This window comes from Lontra canadensis, unplaced genomic scaffold, assembly GCF_010015895.1.
Source record: "Lontra canadensis isolate GAN:19392208 unplaced genomic scaffold, GSC_riverotter_1.0 scaffold73, whole genome shotgun sequence".
Classification (NCBI taxonomy): Eukaryota; Metazoa; Chordata; class Mammalia; order Carnivora; family Mustelidae; genus Lontra; species Lontra canadensis.
In genome coordinates this window covers 838,832-853,363 of record NW_022631067.1, presented here as the reverse complement: position 1 = coordinate 853,363, position 14,532 = coordinate 838,832, and the positions used below count along the sequence as shown (strand labels likewise).

The window sequence follows — 14,532 nt, the reverse complement described above, 5'->3', positions numbered from 1 at the left end:
GAGCCGGGCCTCCAGGGTCACAGTGCCCGACACGTGCCCTGCCACCGTCTCCTCTGGCTGCCGCAGGGACAGCGTTCACGAGCTCCAGGCAGTCGCGGCTCAGACTAACAGAAACACGAATACGGAACCATGGGAGGTTCTAAATGCCTCTGGGGACGGCTGAATGTCATTTCGTCGACCACTGACACAAGGGTCAGGGACCACAGGCGCACGCGATGGTCGGAACCCTGCACTCTGCGGTCACCGCCACCCAAGCTCACTGGGAGGTCCGACTTCTGCTTCTGCTCCTTTGAGCCCAAGGAGTGTCTCCACCTATAAATCCGTCCCTGAAAGTCACCCGGGTGACAACGTCAGACGGACAACCTTGTCCCTCCCTTTGAGCTGCCGCTCTCCATGGTCCCCGCTGTGTGGCCTCAGGCAAGTCACTGGGTGTCTCTGTGCCTTAGGGAGCTCGTAGGGGATGGGATAAGAATGCTCCGCCTGCTGGGTGGTTGTGACAGACCCGTCCTTGATAAAGGTGACACTACGCTGACAGGATTCCTCTGGGATGACGCGTTGGCTGACGAGTGGCGGCTCTCGCGGCCCGAGAGTGCGGGAGGGTCCTACCCTTCCCTACGCCGACTACTCCCACTACGGCAACCGGTCTCCAGGTCGGTGTCGAGCAGCGCTTGCCTTCTGGACTGACCTAAGGCCTGGGCGGGTTTGAGGAGGTTTCCCCTTCTCCGCAGTGGGCCGGCAGGGGCTCGGGTCCAAACTTCTCTGAAAGCCACGTCTCCTTCTGCGAGGACAAGCTGGGTGATTCCCCCAGTGCCCCTGGAGGAGCTGCTGGTCCTCCCTGCCGGCGCCCCAGAACCCTGGTCCACTCAGGCTGGAGGGGGCCCTGCTGCCCCAGCTGCAGGGCCAGCACACAGATGACCTTCTGGGGCTCCGACCCCAGCAACCCCGTAGCGGGGGTGGGGCGGGAGGCGGGTCGTGAGCGCTGTGGACACTCAGAGGCCCCACGCGGGCCTTGGCTCGTGGCCGTCTCTACGCGCTGGCTCAAGCTGCCTGTGGTAAGGAGGATTCTGAGGGTCGCCGGGCCTGGTTGTCTGCCCGGGGCGAACACCGAGTCGTGTGGCCTCTAAGCCTGGCATCCGCGAAGGCCTGGCTTCCTGTGGCTCCCGGGGCGGGGTGCAACTCTCTTCCCAGGGAACGGCGTTCTGAAGGCTACTTTGTACGAGGCTGTGTCTGGCTCCGAGCCCACGGAGTGTGTGCTGGGCGAGTCCACGAGCCTGGGCACAGGGCGAGAGTGGGCTCTCTCTGCAGGGCCGGGCCCAGGGCGGGCGTGGACGGTGCGGCCTGCGGCCCGCCTGGCTGACACCCTTCATGAGACAGGGAGGAACGGGCAAGCGTTCCCTGGATGGCAGGTAGAGACACAAGCTCCTGACGTCCCGGAGCGCGCCTCAGGCCACACAGCCCCTGACCGGCTGGCGTTCTGCTGGACGTGGGTCTGACCCCAGCGCAGCGTCACCCGCGGGGGGAGCCTGGGCTAGGGCTGCGGTCCACTCAGGTGGGATTGAAAATCAGGGCACCCATTCCGCACGCACCTCACCGAGGCCTCCAGAAGGTTCCCAGGCAGGCCTGAGCTGCAGACCCGCCAGGCAAGGGCACGCGGCCTCAGGGGCTTTGGGAAGGGGCTTCTGAGGATGGGTCGTGGGCCTCAGGGGCTCTACGCAGGGGTGCGGCTTCAGGGCCACAGGCCTTCATCTACACCCCACTGTCACTGTGGCGCCAAAGAGCTCCCAGACGGTGGCAGCCTTGCCCAGGGCTGAGCTGGGGGCCAGGGCAGCTACACTGTGAGCTGAGGGGTGGTTCCCATGAGGGGGTGAGGAGGCTGTGTGTCCCTGGCCCTGCACTGGGCCCCCAGCCCCACCGCTGAGGGGGCCCAAGGAGACAGGCTGCCCTCTCCACACCCAGGCCTTGTCCGCCTCCCTCCCACTGCCCCTGTGACAGGCCCCTTGCCCAGGGGTCTCCTTTCGCGTCCGGCTGGACGGAAACGCTGGAGACGGCACGGGCTCCCACACAGTCGCTCTGTGACGGTACGGGGCCTCACCTGACCCTCTTGTTGGGCCCGCGGCTGGGACGACCCCCTTCCTGTCCAGACTGCTGACACTGAGGCGTGGGGCAGGCTGGTCCTCCATGTCCTGCTGAGCTAGGGGTCATAGCGTCCTCCGCCGTGAACTGTGCCCTTCCCTCGTCCCCGAGCGGCCACTGCCCCTGCAGGCCCAGCCCCCGGGGACAGAAGCTGGCAGGTGACAGGGACACTCACCACGCTGTGGCCCTTACTTATCTCCAGCTGCAGAGGGGTGGGCAGTGACCATGTAAGCGGAATGGCCTCTAGGTGGAGTCCGTGCCTGTGGACCCCCCTGTGGGCCGTTTCCAGCCTGGGCCGTGCACAGAGTAACGCTCTCGTTCACGCCTGCAATGTGGCCTCTGGCCCAAGGCACAGTATCACAACACGCTCCGTCCCAGAAACCCTGCGAGCGTGGGATGCGCAGCGAGGCTACGGTCAGCGGTCCACGGGCTCCGGAAATCCTGCACCAGCCTGTGTAGGTCAGAAAGGACTTTGCTGAACTGGCCGGATTGTCTCCACAGGAAGTCACCATGTCACGCGCCTCTCGCTTCCTCTGTCCAACACAAGCTCTTTGAGCTCCTATCCCAACAGCTGCTGGGTGGGCCCTGGGCTTGCGTAGTGGTCCGCAGACACTCCGGCGGGCATGCAGGGCCCCGTGAGGCACAGCATAGGCCAGGAGGTGGACAAAGGCCTCTGTGAAGATGTGATCTCTTGACCAGTAAGATCGGACTGGTCAGCAGATGTGGGAGATGCATTACAGGAAGCTGCTTGTGCAAAGGCCCTGAGGCCTGAGGGACCAAATTCATGTCGACAGCGACCTGGTCGGCGGGACCGTCCGTCTGTTGGATAGCGCAGCGACGGTCGGTAATGGCAGGCCTATCTCCAGCACATGGGGAAACCCCGAGCCATCGGGTGAGCCGGGCACAGCGCAGACTGCTGTGCGGTGCAGGACTGAGCTCTGGACTCTGGGAGGAGGTTCTGCCCGGAAGCCTCTGCCGGTGGACACGGTCTGAGGGGGACCATGCAGTGTCCACCGTCAGAGGCCTGGACGCCCGTGGTCGTCTTTCCTCATGGGCTGGTGGGATCTGACGGGAGTTGGGGATGCTGGTGGTGGTGAGATCTGGGCAATGGTCATCACTGACGCTGGGTCCCGGCTAAGGGACTTGCCTGCTCAGTATCTGCCGTCTTCCCCCGCCCCTGGCACATCTCCAGACTTTGGAGGCCTGGCTTCCCGGGGTCTGTGCTCCACGACCGGCATCTCTGGGGATCTGGAGGCTGAAGTGGTGCACGGGTGTGGTATCCGCCACGTGCTGAGTCCTTCCTGCTGAGACGAGGAACATCTGAATGTCTTCCCTGTCCCCGCCACGTCCAGGCTCGCTGCAAACGAGTGCGTGTGTGCAGGCAGCGCGGGTCACCTGGTCTGGAATTTAGGAACACGCGCTGAGCTCTCTTGGAGCAGATGTCCCCTGCCCTGTTTTCCTCCCGTAAAGGAGAGCCGCGGCTGAGCCTCCCCATGGCCTGTAGGCGGTGGCCTCCCTTGGGGAGGCCATGCAGGTCCCAGCGTTCTGAGTGCGATGGGACAAGCTGCTGTCCCTTCCTGAGCCCAGAGCCACGGCCACCACTGCCCATGGGGCCGAGTAGTCTCGGAGCCCTGCGCACCCCCTCAAGCACAGGCAGGGTTGGCGGGCAAGGCCTTTGGGTGCAGGCGGCTCCCCGAGGGGCCTGCCTGTGTGCCCGGTGTGTCAGCGTCTACACAGGCTTGTCTGTAGACCAGAAGAGCCGGCTGCCGCGCTGGTCCGAGCAGGGTGCGTTTTGCCGGCTCCGCGGGGATCTTCAGGGTGGAAGAGCGCTCCCTGACCGGGGCCTCCAGGAGGTTTGCGCCCCGGGTCGTAACCTGGTGTAGCAGGACCTGCGAGTCATCAGTCTGGTCCTGAGTGTCTTTGGAAAAATGGTATCAATGTCCCAGGATGCGAATTCCGCAATGCTGCAGGGGTCTGGCTCCGGGTCACCTGCTTGCTGGCGAGGCTCGCAGACATGAGAGCAGGGCAGGCGCCCCAGCTTCGCGCGCTCCACGGTGACACACGGCAGCCCTACCCCAGGCCCCTAGGACTGGCAGCGTGTAGGCTGAGCCCGCTTTCCCACCAGCATCCTGCTCAGCGACCCGGCTGGGCACCCCCCCCTCTGTGTCTGCGTCAGGCAGGCAGGGGCCCAGTGCACAGGACAGAACCCTGTACATTCCCACGTGTGTGCGAAGGTGGGGACCTGCGGTGGTGGCCGGGTCTCCTCGCTGACCTACAGGGGTCTGCTTGGGCTGTACTGGCCCCGGGGGCACCCAAACCCCTTCCAGGGCAAGGGCAAAGGCTGTGGGCTCCCGGGTGCCACTCACAGGCACCTTGTCCTTGCTCCCAGCCCTCGCGTCCCTGCGCTCCTCTGCCGGCACCTCCGTCTGTCCATCCCTCCTCCTGCCCGCTTCCCCTCGGTGCCTCTGACACTCCCCACAGCTCAAATATTGATGAGCCTCCCAGCACATAGCGTTCTGCGCGCTGAGAAACAAAAGCTTCTGTGCATTGGAAACTGAAATCCCTTTTTCCAAGCACATGACCACCGGCCCCTTCGGTGTTCGCGGATGTGCGTGGCTGTGTGAGGCGGGTTCCTCAGAATGACAGTGGCGTCTGTCTGCTCTCCCCGCAGATGAAATCATGCACCGGGACATCAGCCCGCTCTGCGCCGCGGACATCCAGGACCAGCTGAAGAAGCGCTTCGCGTATCTGTCTGGTGAGTGCCTGGCGGACCGGGGGAGGGTCCGCGCCCCAGGCTGAGAGCTCCCGGGATCCCTGGGACTCCGCGCGTCCCATCCAAGCATGGGAACGGGGGACACCACATACGACATGGGCTGCTTTGGGTTTCACCGAGGGCTGGGAGTGCTGTGTGGTGCCCCGGGGGAGTGCGGCTCGGGGTCCTGAGAGGGATGTGGGCCGAGCACTCTTGCCTGCAGACTCCAGAACATTCCTAGGAATAGGGCACAGCTGACCTCACTCTTGCAGCGTCCAGGGGCTGGGGCCGCCTGGCTGAGCACAAGTACCTTACACGGAGAAGGCCACGGAGCACTGCCAACACGTGCGAGCGGCCGACTGCCCCCGCGGCCTATCCTGGGGTTCCCGGTACCCCAGACCCTGCGTGCAGCCGCCTCCCGCAGGCCTGGGTTTTGCCTCCCTCTGTGGGACGACCTGCTGTCCTGGCTGGCCGGCCATGGTGCGCGACCCCAGCCTCTGCACAGTGCTGGCACATTGCGGATGCTAAGGGTGTGACTGCAGCTGTGCGGCTGCCCTGCCACAGTTCCTTGCGCTTCATTCGGGCCACCCCTCCTCGGGCACGGGGCCCTACGTGCAGACGGGCCTCTCCCCTCCTGAGTCCCCAGACCACCCCTCCACTCCCAGGGCCGCCCTGGCCCTCCCCAGCTCACCTGCTGGTCCCCTGGGCTGGGAGCCACTCCCCCAGCGGGGCCCTGACCTACGGCCCTGACATGTGGCCCTGACGTGTGGTCCCAGAGCTCACGGGCCCCGGTGGGTACTGAAGGATGTCAGTGGGACGGGGGCTTCGGGGGGACTCGTCCTCAGTAAGGTGGTGTTGCCTCTTGTGAAGCCTCCGTCCCGGCAAGGGGCGTTGTCCAGAGCGGGGAGGAGGGGCTGTCCTTCAGAGGAGTGAGAACCCTGTAACCACGCAGCGGTCGTGGTGCCTGTGACGAGGCCTAGCCAGGAGGCTGTGGGCCCTCTGCCAGCTCCCTCATCTCCCCAACCTGTTTTCACCCCTTCAGGACCCTGAAGGCTCATGGCCCCAGTGTGCCAGTGACCCAGACTCACGACCTTGACCTTCCTCCAGGTCATAATCCCACCGCTCTTGACATTTCCCAGGGAGGAGGCAGAGCCCCGGCCCCAAGCCCCTCCGGACAGACCTTTTCTCGAGTGTTCGAACACCAGCCAGCGGCTTGGGAGGGGACTGGGTGGACATGACGAAGGTCCCCCTTGGTGGCTGTGAGGTCATCCTCCGTGGGCCTGACCGAGCCGGCTGGGCATTACGGGGCCAGGCTCCTTCCGCACACAGGGGTGTGAGTCCGGGGACCCGGCTGAGTGACATTGTCAGGAGACTGTTCTGGTTTATGCTGCAGCCGGCGCCTCCCACGGTGAATGTCGGCACTGGTGCGCCCGACCCTGCCCCCCCAGCGCCTGGGCGGTGTGCCCTGCATCTGTCAGGGCAAGCTTGCCACCTGGCTCCCCCGATCTCCCAGACAGCGAGGTTTTCAGCGTCACGCCATCAATGCCCATCACACTTGCTGCCTTTGACGTTGTCATATGGCAGCATAGGTCAAGCCATGCCCAAGAGACCCCGGGAGGTGCCCAGGGGCCCGAGCTGTGGCAGCGGCAGCCCCTGTGCCCTCCAAGGAGATCCAGGGTGTGGGGAGCCCACACTCGCTGCTCAGGCTGTCCCAAAGCCTAGGGAGCTTGAGACAACACCTTCTATTGGTTTATCGTTAAGTCCCCGGGCGGGATTCCGGAAGGGCTGGCCGCGTGGTTCTTGCCCCGTGTGGCGCAGGCCGGCTGGACCGTCCAGGGGCTTCACTCACACGCGTGGGACCCCTGCAAGGAGCCGGCTGCTCCCTCCCTGGCAGGGCGGGCTTCCACGTGGTGGGCCTGGGGCTGCTGCTCCGGGGCGGTCAGCGTCCAGGAGGACCTCCGAGCAGGGAGAGCAGACGCGGCCGTGTCCCGCGGCTCGACCTGGAGAGGAGCACGGCGTCACTCCGGCTGCCTACGACAGGCCGGGCCAGCGGGCGGGGGCCCGTCCCTCCAGGGGACCGTCTCCAGCCGCCCCTCCCTGGGTCGTTGGTGGGACAGTTCAGACCACGGGAGCCCCAGACCAAACTCAGCCTTCCTTCGGCCTGTTCCAGGTCCAAGCCACACACCCGACGCCACCAAAGTCCCTCTGGTGCCCCCGCCTGCCCGCTGCCCTCCCCTTCACGCTGTCGAAGGACCAGATTGTCTGAAGCCTCGGGAGGTCGCTAGGCTAGGGGAGCGGGCGTCGTGCGGGGTGTAGAGCAGCTCCTGGCACAGAGAACCGTGCCCGTCAGCCGAGCGAGCAGGACAGGAAGTGGCACAACCGGGGTTCTGGTGGCGGCCCCGTGGAGGCAGGGTAACGGGGGATCGTTGGAATGAGCGTCACTCTTGTCCGCACCAAGGCGTTCCTTGAGAAGCACGCGCGTCTTTCCTGATAAGCAAGCACAGCCTTGACAGAGCGCGTTTGACTCGAAGCTGAGGTTGGAGCTCGCGGAGGCGCCCGCGCTCAGTGCTGCCTTGCTCTCTCCCCAGGTGGGCGCGGGCAGGACGGCAGCCCCGTCATCACCTTCCCGGACTACCCGGCCTTCAGCGACGTCCCCGACAAGGAGTTCCAGAATGTCATGACCTACCTCACCAGCATCCCCAGGTGTGTGTCGCTAAGCCCCGTGGCGGTCAGAGAGGGAGGTGGTGCCCAGGGGGCTCAGGGCCTTGCACGGCCGACGGTATCCCAAGCCCTCCCCTTGGGAGACGTGGGCTGCAGCCCCAGCCCTGGGATCCCACAGGGCCCAGGGACCCTCCCTCACTCCATCAGGCACCAGGGCCACCGTGTGTTGGCAGGGGCTTTCCCCAGGAAGGAGGCCACAGCGCATAGTGGCTCTGAGACCCTCTGGGGCTTGGCTAGACCCGGGGTCCCACTCGCACCCTCGTGGTGGGGGACTGGCCCCAGAAGCAACTTGCCCAGTGGTGGTTCTGCGTCCCCTCTTCCAGAAAGGCAGAGAAGCTTTGTCTGTGGCCTCCTGGCCATACTGGGCAGAAGCCACACCACCTGGGTCCAGTCCAGGGACACCCACAGCACCCCGAGAAGCGGTGCAGACATGGACCTCACACCCTGATGAGTAAACACCATGGTGCGGTGGTCAGGACGTCCTTGCGGTGACCTCATTCCTCCGGGGACATTGGGGCGAGGAGGCGGTCAGCTGCAGGGCAGGAGCCCGGCCTCCCGGGTCCCCGTGGACGCCGCCCTCATTCCTTCTCGTCCGCAAGGACCTGTTTCTGAAGTCGTGCAATTCAGAGCTCCGTGAATTAGTCTAAGCCAGAAAACAGAGCAAAACAACAAGTTTGATCAGCTAGTTCTTGTCGTATGAAAACTGCCAACCAGGGATGCCCTGTCACCGGTCAGAGCTGGGGGGTCCTAAGTTCTTCTAGCAACCTGGGGGGTGCAGAGCCCACCTCAGGGATGTGGGTGCTGAGTAGTCACCTGGCAGAAGAAAGGTGGGGTCACGGCCGGGGTCACATGGGGTCTGCCCTCCTTTCTTTCCGAGCTCCAGGCTGTGGGTAGCTGAGTCAGAGCAGGGACAGCAGATGCCCTGGGAGTCAACAGCTTTCCTTAGGGTCCCTGGGCTGGCCCTGCGCCCTCGAGGGGCTTCCTGGTCGGGCAGCAATACCTCAGAGCACCTCTTTTCACTGTCCCTGGGCCTCGGGATCAGAGACAGGACTGCGGGCTTAGCCCTGCTCTGGCCCCGAGGCCACCAGGCAGGGAGTGTAAGCTCACGGCTGTGAGGTGGCGGGGATGATGCGGGCTCCCTGTGGAGAGGCACCGAGGAGGCTCCTTGGGCAAGGGAGGCCAGGACGCCGGGGCTTGACATGGTAGAGACCAAGGATGGTAGCTCTGCCCCCTCCCCCATGTGCACAGCTGTGGACACGTGGGACAGGAGTGTGGGACCAGGTAGCCCCTTGAGTGTGAGATGACCGAACTCACAGTGGTTTTAGGGGAAAAATAAATTCAAGGGGATTTAGAGAGAAAATGGGTGATGGCTGGGGTTGGCAGCTGACCGTGGACGCCAGTGCAGTCCCTGGTCTTCTGGGTGGGGGCCGTCCTGAGTCTGGGACATGGTGGCCAGCCCAGGACTCGGTGCCCGGAGTGGGCAGTGGTGGCCTTGCTGCAGAGATGGCTCAGTGTGGGGCTGGAGGTCACCAGGCACTCTGTTTCTGGTCATTCTTAGAGTTTTAAAAGTCAGAGAATTGTGTTATATCTGGAGATGTCAATAGCTAGTGATCCAGGTCTGATGTGGAGGTGAGCCCTGTCCCCAGGCCACAACAAGCACGATGCTGGGAGGGGACAGCTGGGCCCAGGGCACACTCTCGGGCCTTCTGGCCTCGGGGCCTTTGCACTTGCTGCCCCTCAGGGGACCATGTCAGATGGCTCCTTTTCATGCCTCAGGCCACCTCCTCAGGGAGGCCCTCCATCACACCCACCTAGAGAAAGAAGCAGGCCGTCCACCTCAGGGCCCCTTGCCCACCAGGCTTCCTGGACCTTATCTGAAATGTGGTGATGACAGCGTGGTTTTGGTCCACGCCTGCCTGAGGTCGCAGGCTGGGAACAGCAGGCACCTGGCCGCCGCGTGTGGGACTGAGGAAGTGCATTTGCAGACAAGGGACGTGGGTCACGGGGCTGCCTGATGCGGCATCTCCCCTGCCCTTGCCGCTTCCGCTAGGAGAGCAGACTTCCGTCTCTCCTCTTCTACCCCAGCAGAAGGAGCCCTTCTCGGAACGCTGCTCCCCGAGAGCATGGGCACGGCCCATGTGCGGGCAGAGGGAAGGAGATGACGTTGGGCCTCTCACTCCCTGGGGCTGTCGAGCTGCTGAGGGGCTTGGAGCCCTGGGCTCAGTGCTGTGGGCGTTGGTCAGCGTGCGGTTTTCTCACGTTGCCCTCCTCTCTGGAGGTGGGTGACGGAAAGTGCAAGTGCCCGAGAGGTGGATCCGGGCCTGCCCGACACCGCGTGACTGTGATGTGAGAAGACAACGGAGGGCCCCCGAGGGGTCCCACAGAAGGACAGGAATCGGGTGCTGGGTGGCCGTCGAGCACGAGGCGGGCCCCCGCAGCCTCTCCTGGGGCTCTCGCCGCTGCCTCAGGAGGGTTGTCAGTCCTGACTGTGGTGTTGCCGTGGAGGTCGGCTCCCGAAGGGGGCCTGTTTGCACAGAGCGCTAGAGAAGGGGCAGCACCGTCCAACCCCAGAGCGGCTGCGTTCCCCACAGTCCTGCTCGCCTGCACCGTGGGGCAGAAACCACACCCACAGGGAATGACAGACAGACATGCCCTCGTCTGCAGGATGACCGCGGCTCGGGAGGGGGGCCATGGCTCGGCTCTCCTGTGGGGACCCGGGATGCCCCCACCACCGCCCCCGCACAGACCTGTCCTGACCCGCCAGGGTGGGGAGATGGCGGGGCCCCGTCCGGAACGCAGGGCGCAGCCCCTCCCCCAGGCTGTGGCTGCAGGGCCGCAGGGCCTCCGGGGGAAGGACAGCATGATGGCCCGGCCTGGGCTCTTCCACGGTGGTGCCCGTCGAACGCGCAGAGCTCGCACACAGGCTGCTTCTCTGAGATGTAAACTCGTTTCACTTCATCTTTGAAAACACCCTACTATGTGCTGTGTGGGTCGTCCTCATCGTGTGTGCAAATGCCCCGGGCTCAGCCACGACACTGACTGGTAGTTACCGTGGCAGTCCGGCATCACGCCGCAGCGGCCTTGTCCGTGTGCCGCACACACAGTAAATGGGAAACGTGGTCTCCCAGAAACCTCGGTCAAGGGAGCGTGGAAAGGCGCTGGGACGGTCAGTCAGCTGTCAGCCGGTGTCCAGCCCCGTGGGGGCCTCTCTGTGGACGGCCCTTGGAGCTCTCCCCCCCGCGGAGGTTTACGTCTCGCCATGCTCGTCCCTCGGATTCTGGCCCTTCCTCAGGGGCTCACTCAGCGCCGTCTGCAGGGCCCTGCCCCAGGGGGGCCATCTGTGACCTGCACACAGCAGGGACCAAGCCAGAGAGGGGCGCCCTGGGCCGGTCACCCCACCGCTGTCTGCGAGAAATGTCTGGGTTCTGGACACACTTGGATCCCACAGTGAACCAAATCCCGTGCTGCTACTTCTGTTCTCAGTAAATGAAGTCGGTTGTGCCCAGGGAGGGCTTTTGGGAAGAACAAGAGGAAAGGGAGGTGAGGGGCCCTGACTCAGAGGGGGTGGCCGGCACCTGTGGCTCTAAGCCTGGGCCCCGCCCCCTCCTACAGATCCACGCCTGGCCCCTCCCCCTCCAAGCTTGCCCGCAGCCAACCTCCTCCTTCCTCTCACCCGCCCTGTGGCAGCACTGGTTTCCAACTCGGTGTGATCCTGTCCGCCCCCCAAACAGAGTCGTGCGACGCTACTTCGCACAGGCATGTGCACATGTGCGCTCACACGTCCACACATGCACACTTGTGCATAGTCACACGTGCACAGAGTTGCCAACGTGAAGAGAGATTCCCAGCTTTTCTTTGAAAAAGTGGCTTAGGAGCCCTGGACAGGCACCTCCATACAAGAGTCCTGCAGGCCCCCCAGGCTGGGCCCCGGAGGCTTCATGCACCCCTCCCCCCGGGTTTGGAGGGTCGCCTTCCTCTGCAGTCTCTGCTCAGCAGTTAAACCAGAATTCAGGAGCCTCTAGGGTTAGCTGAAGCTGATAACGACGTTGACTTTCCTTGGCTGGTTCAATCACCCAGATGCAGGGGAGAGAGAGCCTGTCCCCCCGCCTGCCCCCACGATGGGCACGTACAGCCTCTCACGTGTGTGCACAAGCATGCACGTACACACATGCACACACACGTGAACACACACATCATGTGCACGGACTGTGCTAAAGAAGAGAAGCAGATGCTTTCGGAAGCACCTTACTTCCTGCTGCTGACGGGATTTCTGGTTTTCGCCACAGCGTCCGAATGTAGCGACAGGTGTGCGCGCGTGAGCGTGTACTGAGCCCTCACACTGTGCACGGAGAAGTGGAGGCCCCCCACGCACGCCGGCCTCCTTCCCCACGTGGACGAGCCTGGGTACTGTGGAAACCTTGTTCCATGCAGGGGCGCGTGCCTCTCCACGCTGGGAGGCACAGGTGCGCCCGGCCCGACCCAGCTCCATCCGGAGTGCATCACGGGGACCCTTCCCAGCAGCCCCTGGAGCCTGTGCTGTTGGAGTCACGTCAAGCCCTCCCAGCCCAACGCGGCTTCACCTGTGCTCCTGTTTCCCTACAGATTCCCCTGTAACGAAGAGCCCTGTCCTGCGGGTAGCTGGTTCTGGGGTTCTGAGATGGAACGCCTTGGGGGTGATCTGTGTGTAATGCGTCTCCGATGCCATGGCAGGGAGGTCCTTCCTCCCCTAGCTCTGTGACTAGCAAGTAAAGGGCTTTTGCCATCCACAACTTTGCTCAGCCCGTCGTCTCACGTGGTCTAAAGCTCTGGGAGCTCAGTGACCACCACCCACCACGCGGTCCTCCTCCCTGCGGGCTCCGTCTCTTTGTCTTCCTGGCCGTGCACTCCTGGCAGGGACCAGAAGCTGCCTGTCCCCTGCAGCCCTCTTCCTTGGGTGCAATGACCTTTCTCTGTCACCGCCAACGATGTGATAGCCAGGTGTGGCCATTTCAACTTAAAAATGAAAACTATCTGAACAGGACAGTTCAGGAGTCGGTCGTGCTCCCCATATTTCTGTTCACACGTGGCCACACCGGGCAGCTCAGATGGGAGCGGGTTCTGTCCGTGATGGGGAGAGCAGGTCACCAGCGGCCACGCCCTGATTTATGAAGAAAAGGGCAAGAGATTAGTGCCCTGACTTCCTGCGCAGGAGCAGAGACCACGGCGCTTGCCCTCCTTGGAAATAAGGACCTTCTGCTGTGAGAGGTACAGGCTGCAGGCTGGGAAGCCTTTCCTTCACTGCTATCACCCCGCAGCATGTCAGTCCCACGTGGCTGGAGGTGGCACAGGGGACACATGTGCTCGGGCTTCAGCCACAGGTGGAGAGGAGATGCTTGTGGCAGACGCAGGGGGAAGGAGTCAGATGGGGTCCGGGCTTGAGAGCGTCAGGACAGAAGAGGCGGCAGGTCCTAGAGTGCGGCGCTCCAGGCCTGCAGCGTGAGCCTGGGGCAGGTACTGAGACTCCAGAAGGTTCTCTGCATGGGTCTGACTTCCAACAGTGGTAACTTTATGACCCTGGGAAGTGGTTCTCTCAATGATTCAAAGAACTGGCAGACCCTATGCAACCTCTTTTTTAATGTATTTAAGGCATTTGTGTGGTTCCTAAGATATTTTTTTAATAGTGTTTAAAAAGTGGGTGGTAAGATGTTCCTAACAAATGACTTAACCATCGTAGCCATCTCTAAGTGCACAGAGCAGTAGGACCAGTATGTTCCCATTGCTGTGCAACACGTCTCCGGAGCCTTCTCGTTCTCCGAAGCGATACTGTCCCGTTTGACACCACAAACCTGACGCTCCAGGAGCTGTGGAAGTGGGATCTGCGGTGCATATCCTCCTGCATCCGGCTCGTCCACAGCTCCGTCTGGGACACGAGCTGGTCCGTGCGTCGGCTGCTGGGGGACGCGGCGTCTCGGAGCTGGGTTAGGGATCACCCGTGGGAGCAGATGAGATGCCCGGCTTCCTCGTGCACCGTGGAGCTCCCGAGAACCTGGGCGGCTGAGCTCCGGGCTGTCCGTGCCTGTCCCTGCTCCCGCCCATGGTCGTGAGTGAAATTCCGGGTACATTCAGGAGGATTTGCCCCGATATCATAGTTTGGGTTTTCTGTGTTTGTTTTCGTCAGAAGCAAATATCGATTGATTTGCGGGAAAAGCTGGAACATAACGTAAACATGCAGGTTTCAGGCTCTTCAGAGAAATTCCTGTGGGTTGGTTTGTTCTTAATGGGCTAGTCCTTGGGTTGTGCCGGGAGCGGTGATGTCACTGTGCCGGCCTGAGCCTCCGCAGCCGCGACGGGACCCGAGGGACTCGGAACAGAGGGTTACCATGGGCGGGAGAGTTTTTAAAAGGAGCTTGGAGGGTTTTTTTTTAACTGTTTCCACTGGGATAAAACCTTGAGCAGTGTTAGGTAAACACGTCACGGAAACGGTACCGTAACGAGCGGGTTTCGGACTCCTAAGAAGAGAGAAGAAGCCCCCGGGAGTCCCGGATGGAGAGCTCAGGGGATGGTCCACGTTCTCGGTTCAGACCTGGGCCCGTGAGTTCCAAGGACAAAGACGCCCACAACATTTCCTTACAAAAGAAGACGGGCTGCAGACCGCGGTCTGACTGTGGGGCAAGGGACAGAGGAAGAGTGGGCCAGAGAGGCCTTGCCGCGGTCCCGGGCCCTGGGAGGGGTGGCTCGTGCCTGAGGCCAGGCTTCCGCAGCACCGTCTACCCCCAGACACCTGCCTGTCCCCCAGGCTGGCCCGGCCCTCAGGGCCCTAGACCCCGGGGCCCTGCCACAGAAGGGCGTGCTGCGCCTGACAGCCGTCTTGCCCCAGGCCGGGGACAGTCTGGGACACACAACGGCCTGTGACTGCCTCCTGCCAGGGTCCTGCCCACTGCCCGGCC

General features: G+C 63.2%; 1 protein-coding gene across 8 annotated transcripts in view; it reads left to right on the top strand.

Annotated features, from left to right (window-relative positions):
- Positions 1-14,532, top strand: part of MCF2L (MCF.2 cell line derived transforming sequence like) — a 121,362-nt gene that overhangs the window by 70,005 nt on the left and 36,825 nt on the right. For 7 of the 8 annotated variants that reach the window (XM_032881018.1, XM_032881015.1, XM_032881019.1 and 4 more), the window contains exons 2-3: positions 4,805-4,888; positions 7,474-7,588. In XM_032881018.1, the coding sequence (XP_032736909.1) occupies positions 4,813-4,888; positions 7,474-7,588 (191 nt within the window). In that variant the 5' untranslated portion in view covers positions 4,805-4,812. Of the gene's footprint in view, positions 1-4,799; positions 4,889-7,473; positions 7,589-14,532 lie in introns of all 8 variants that reach the window. The other variant, XM_032881021.1, reaches the window with a different exon arrangement.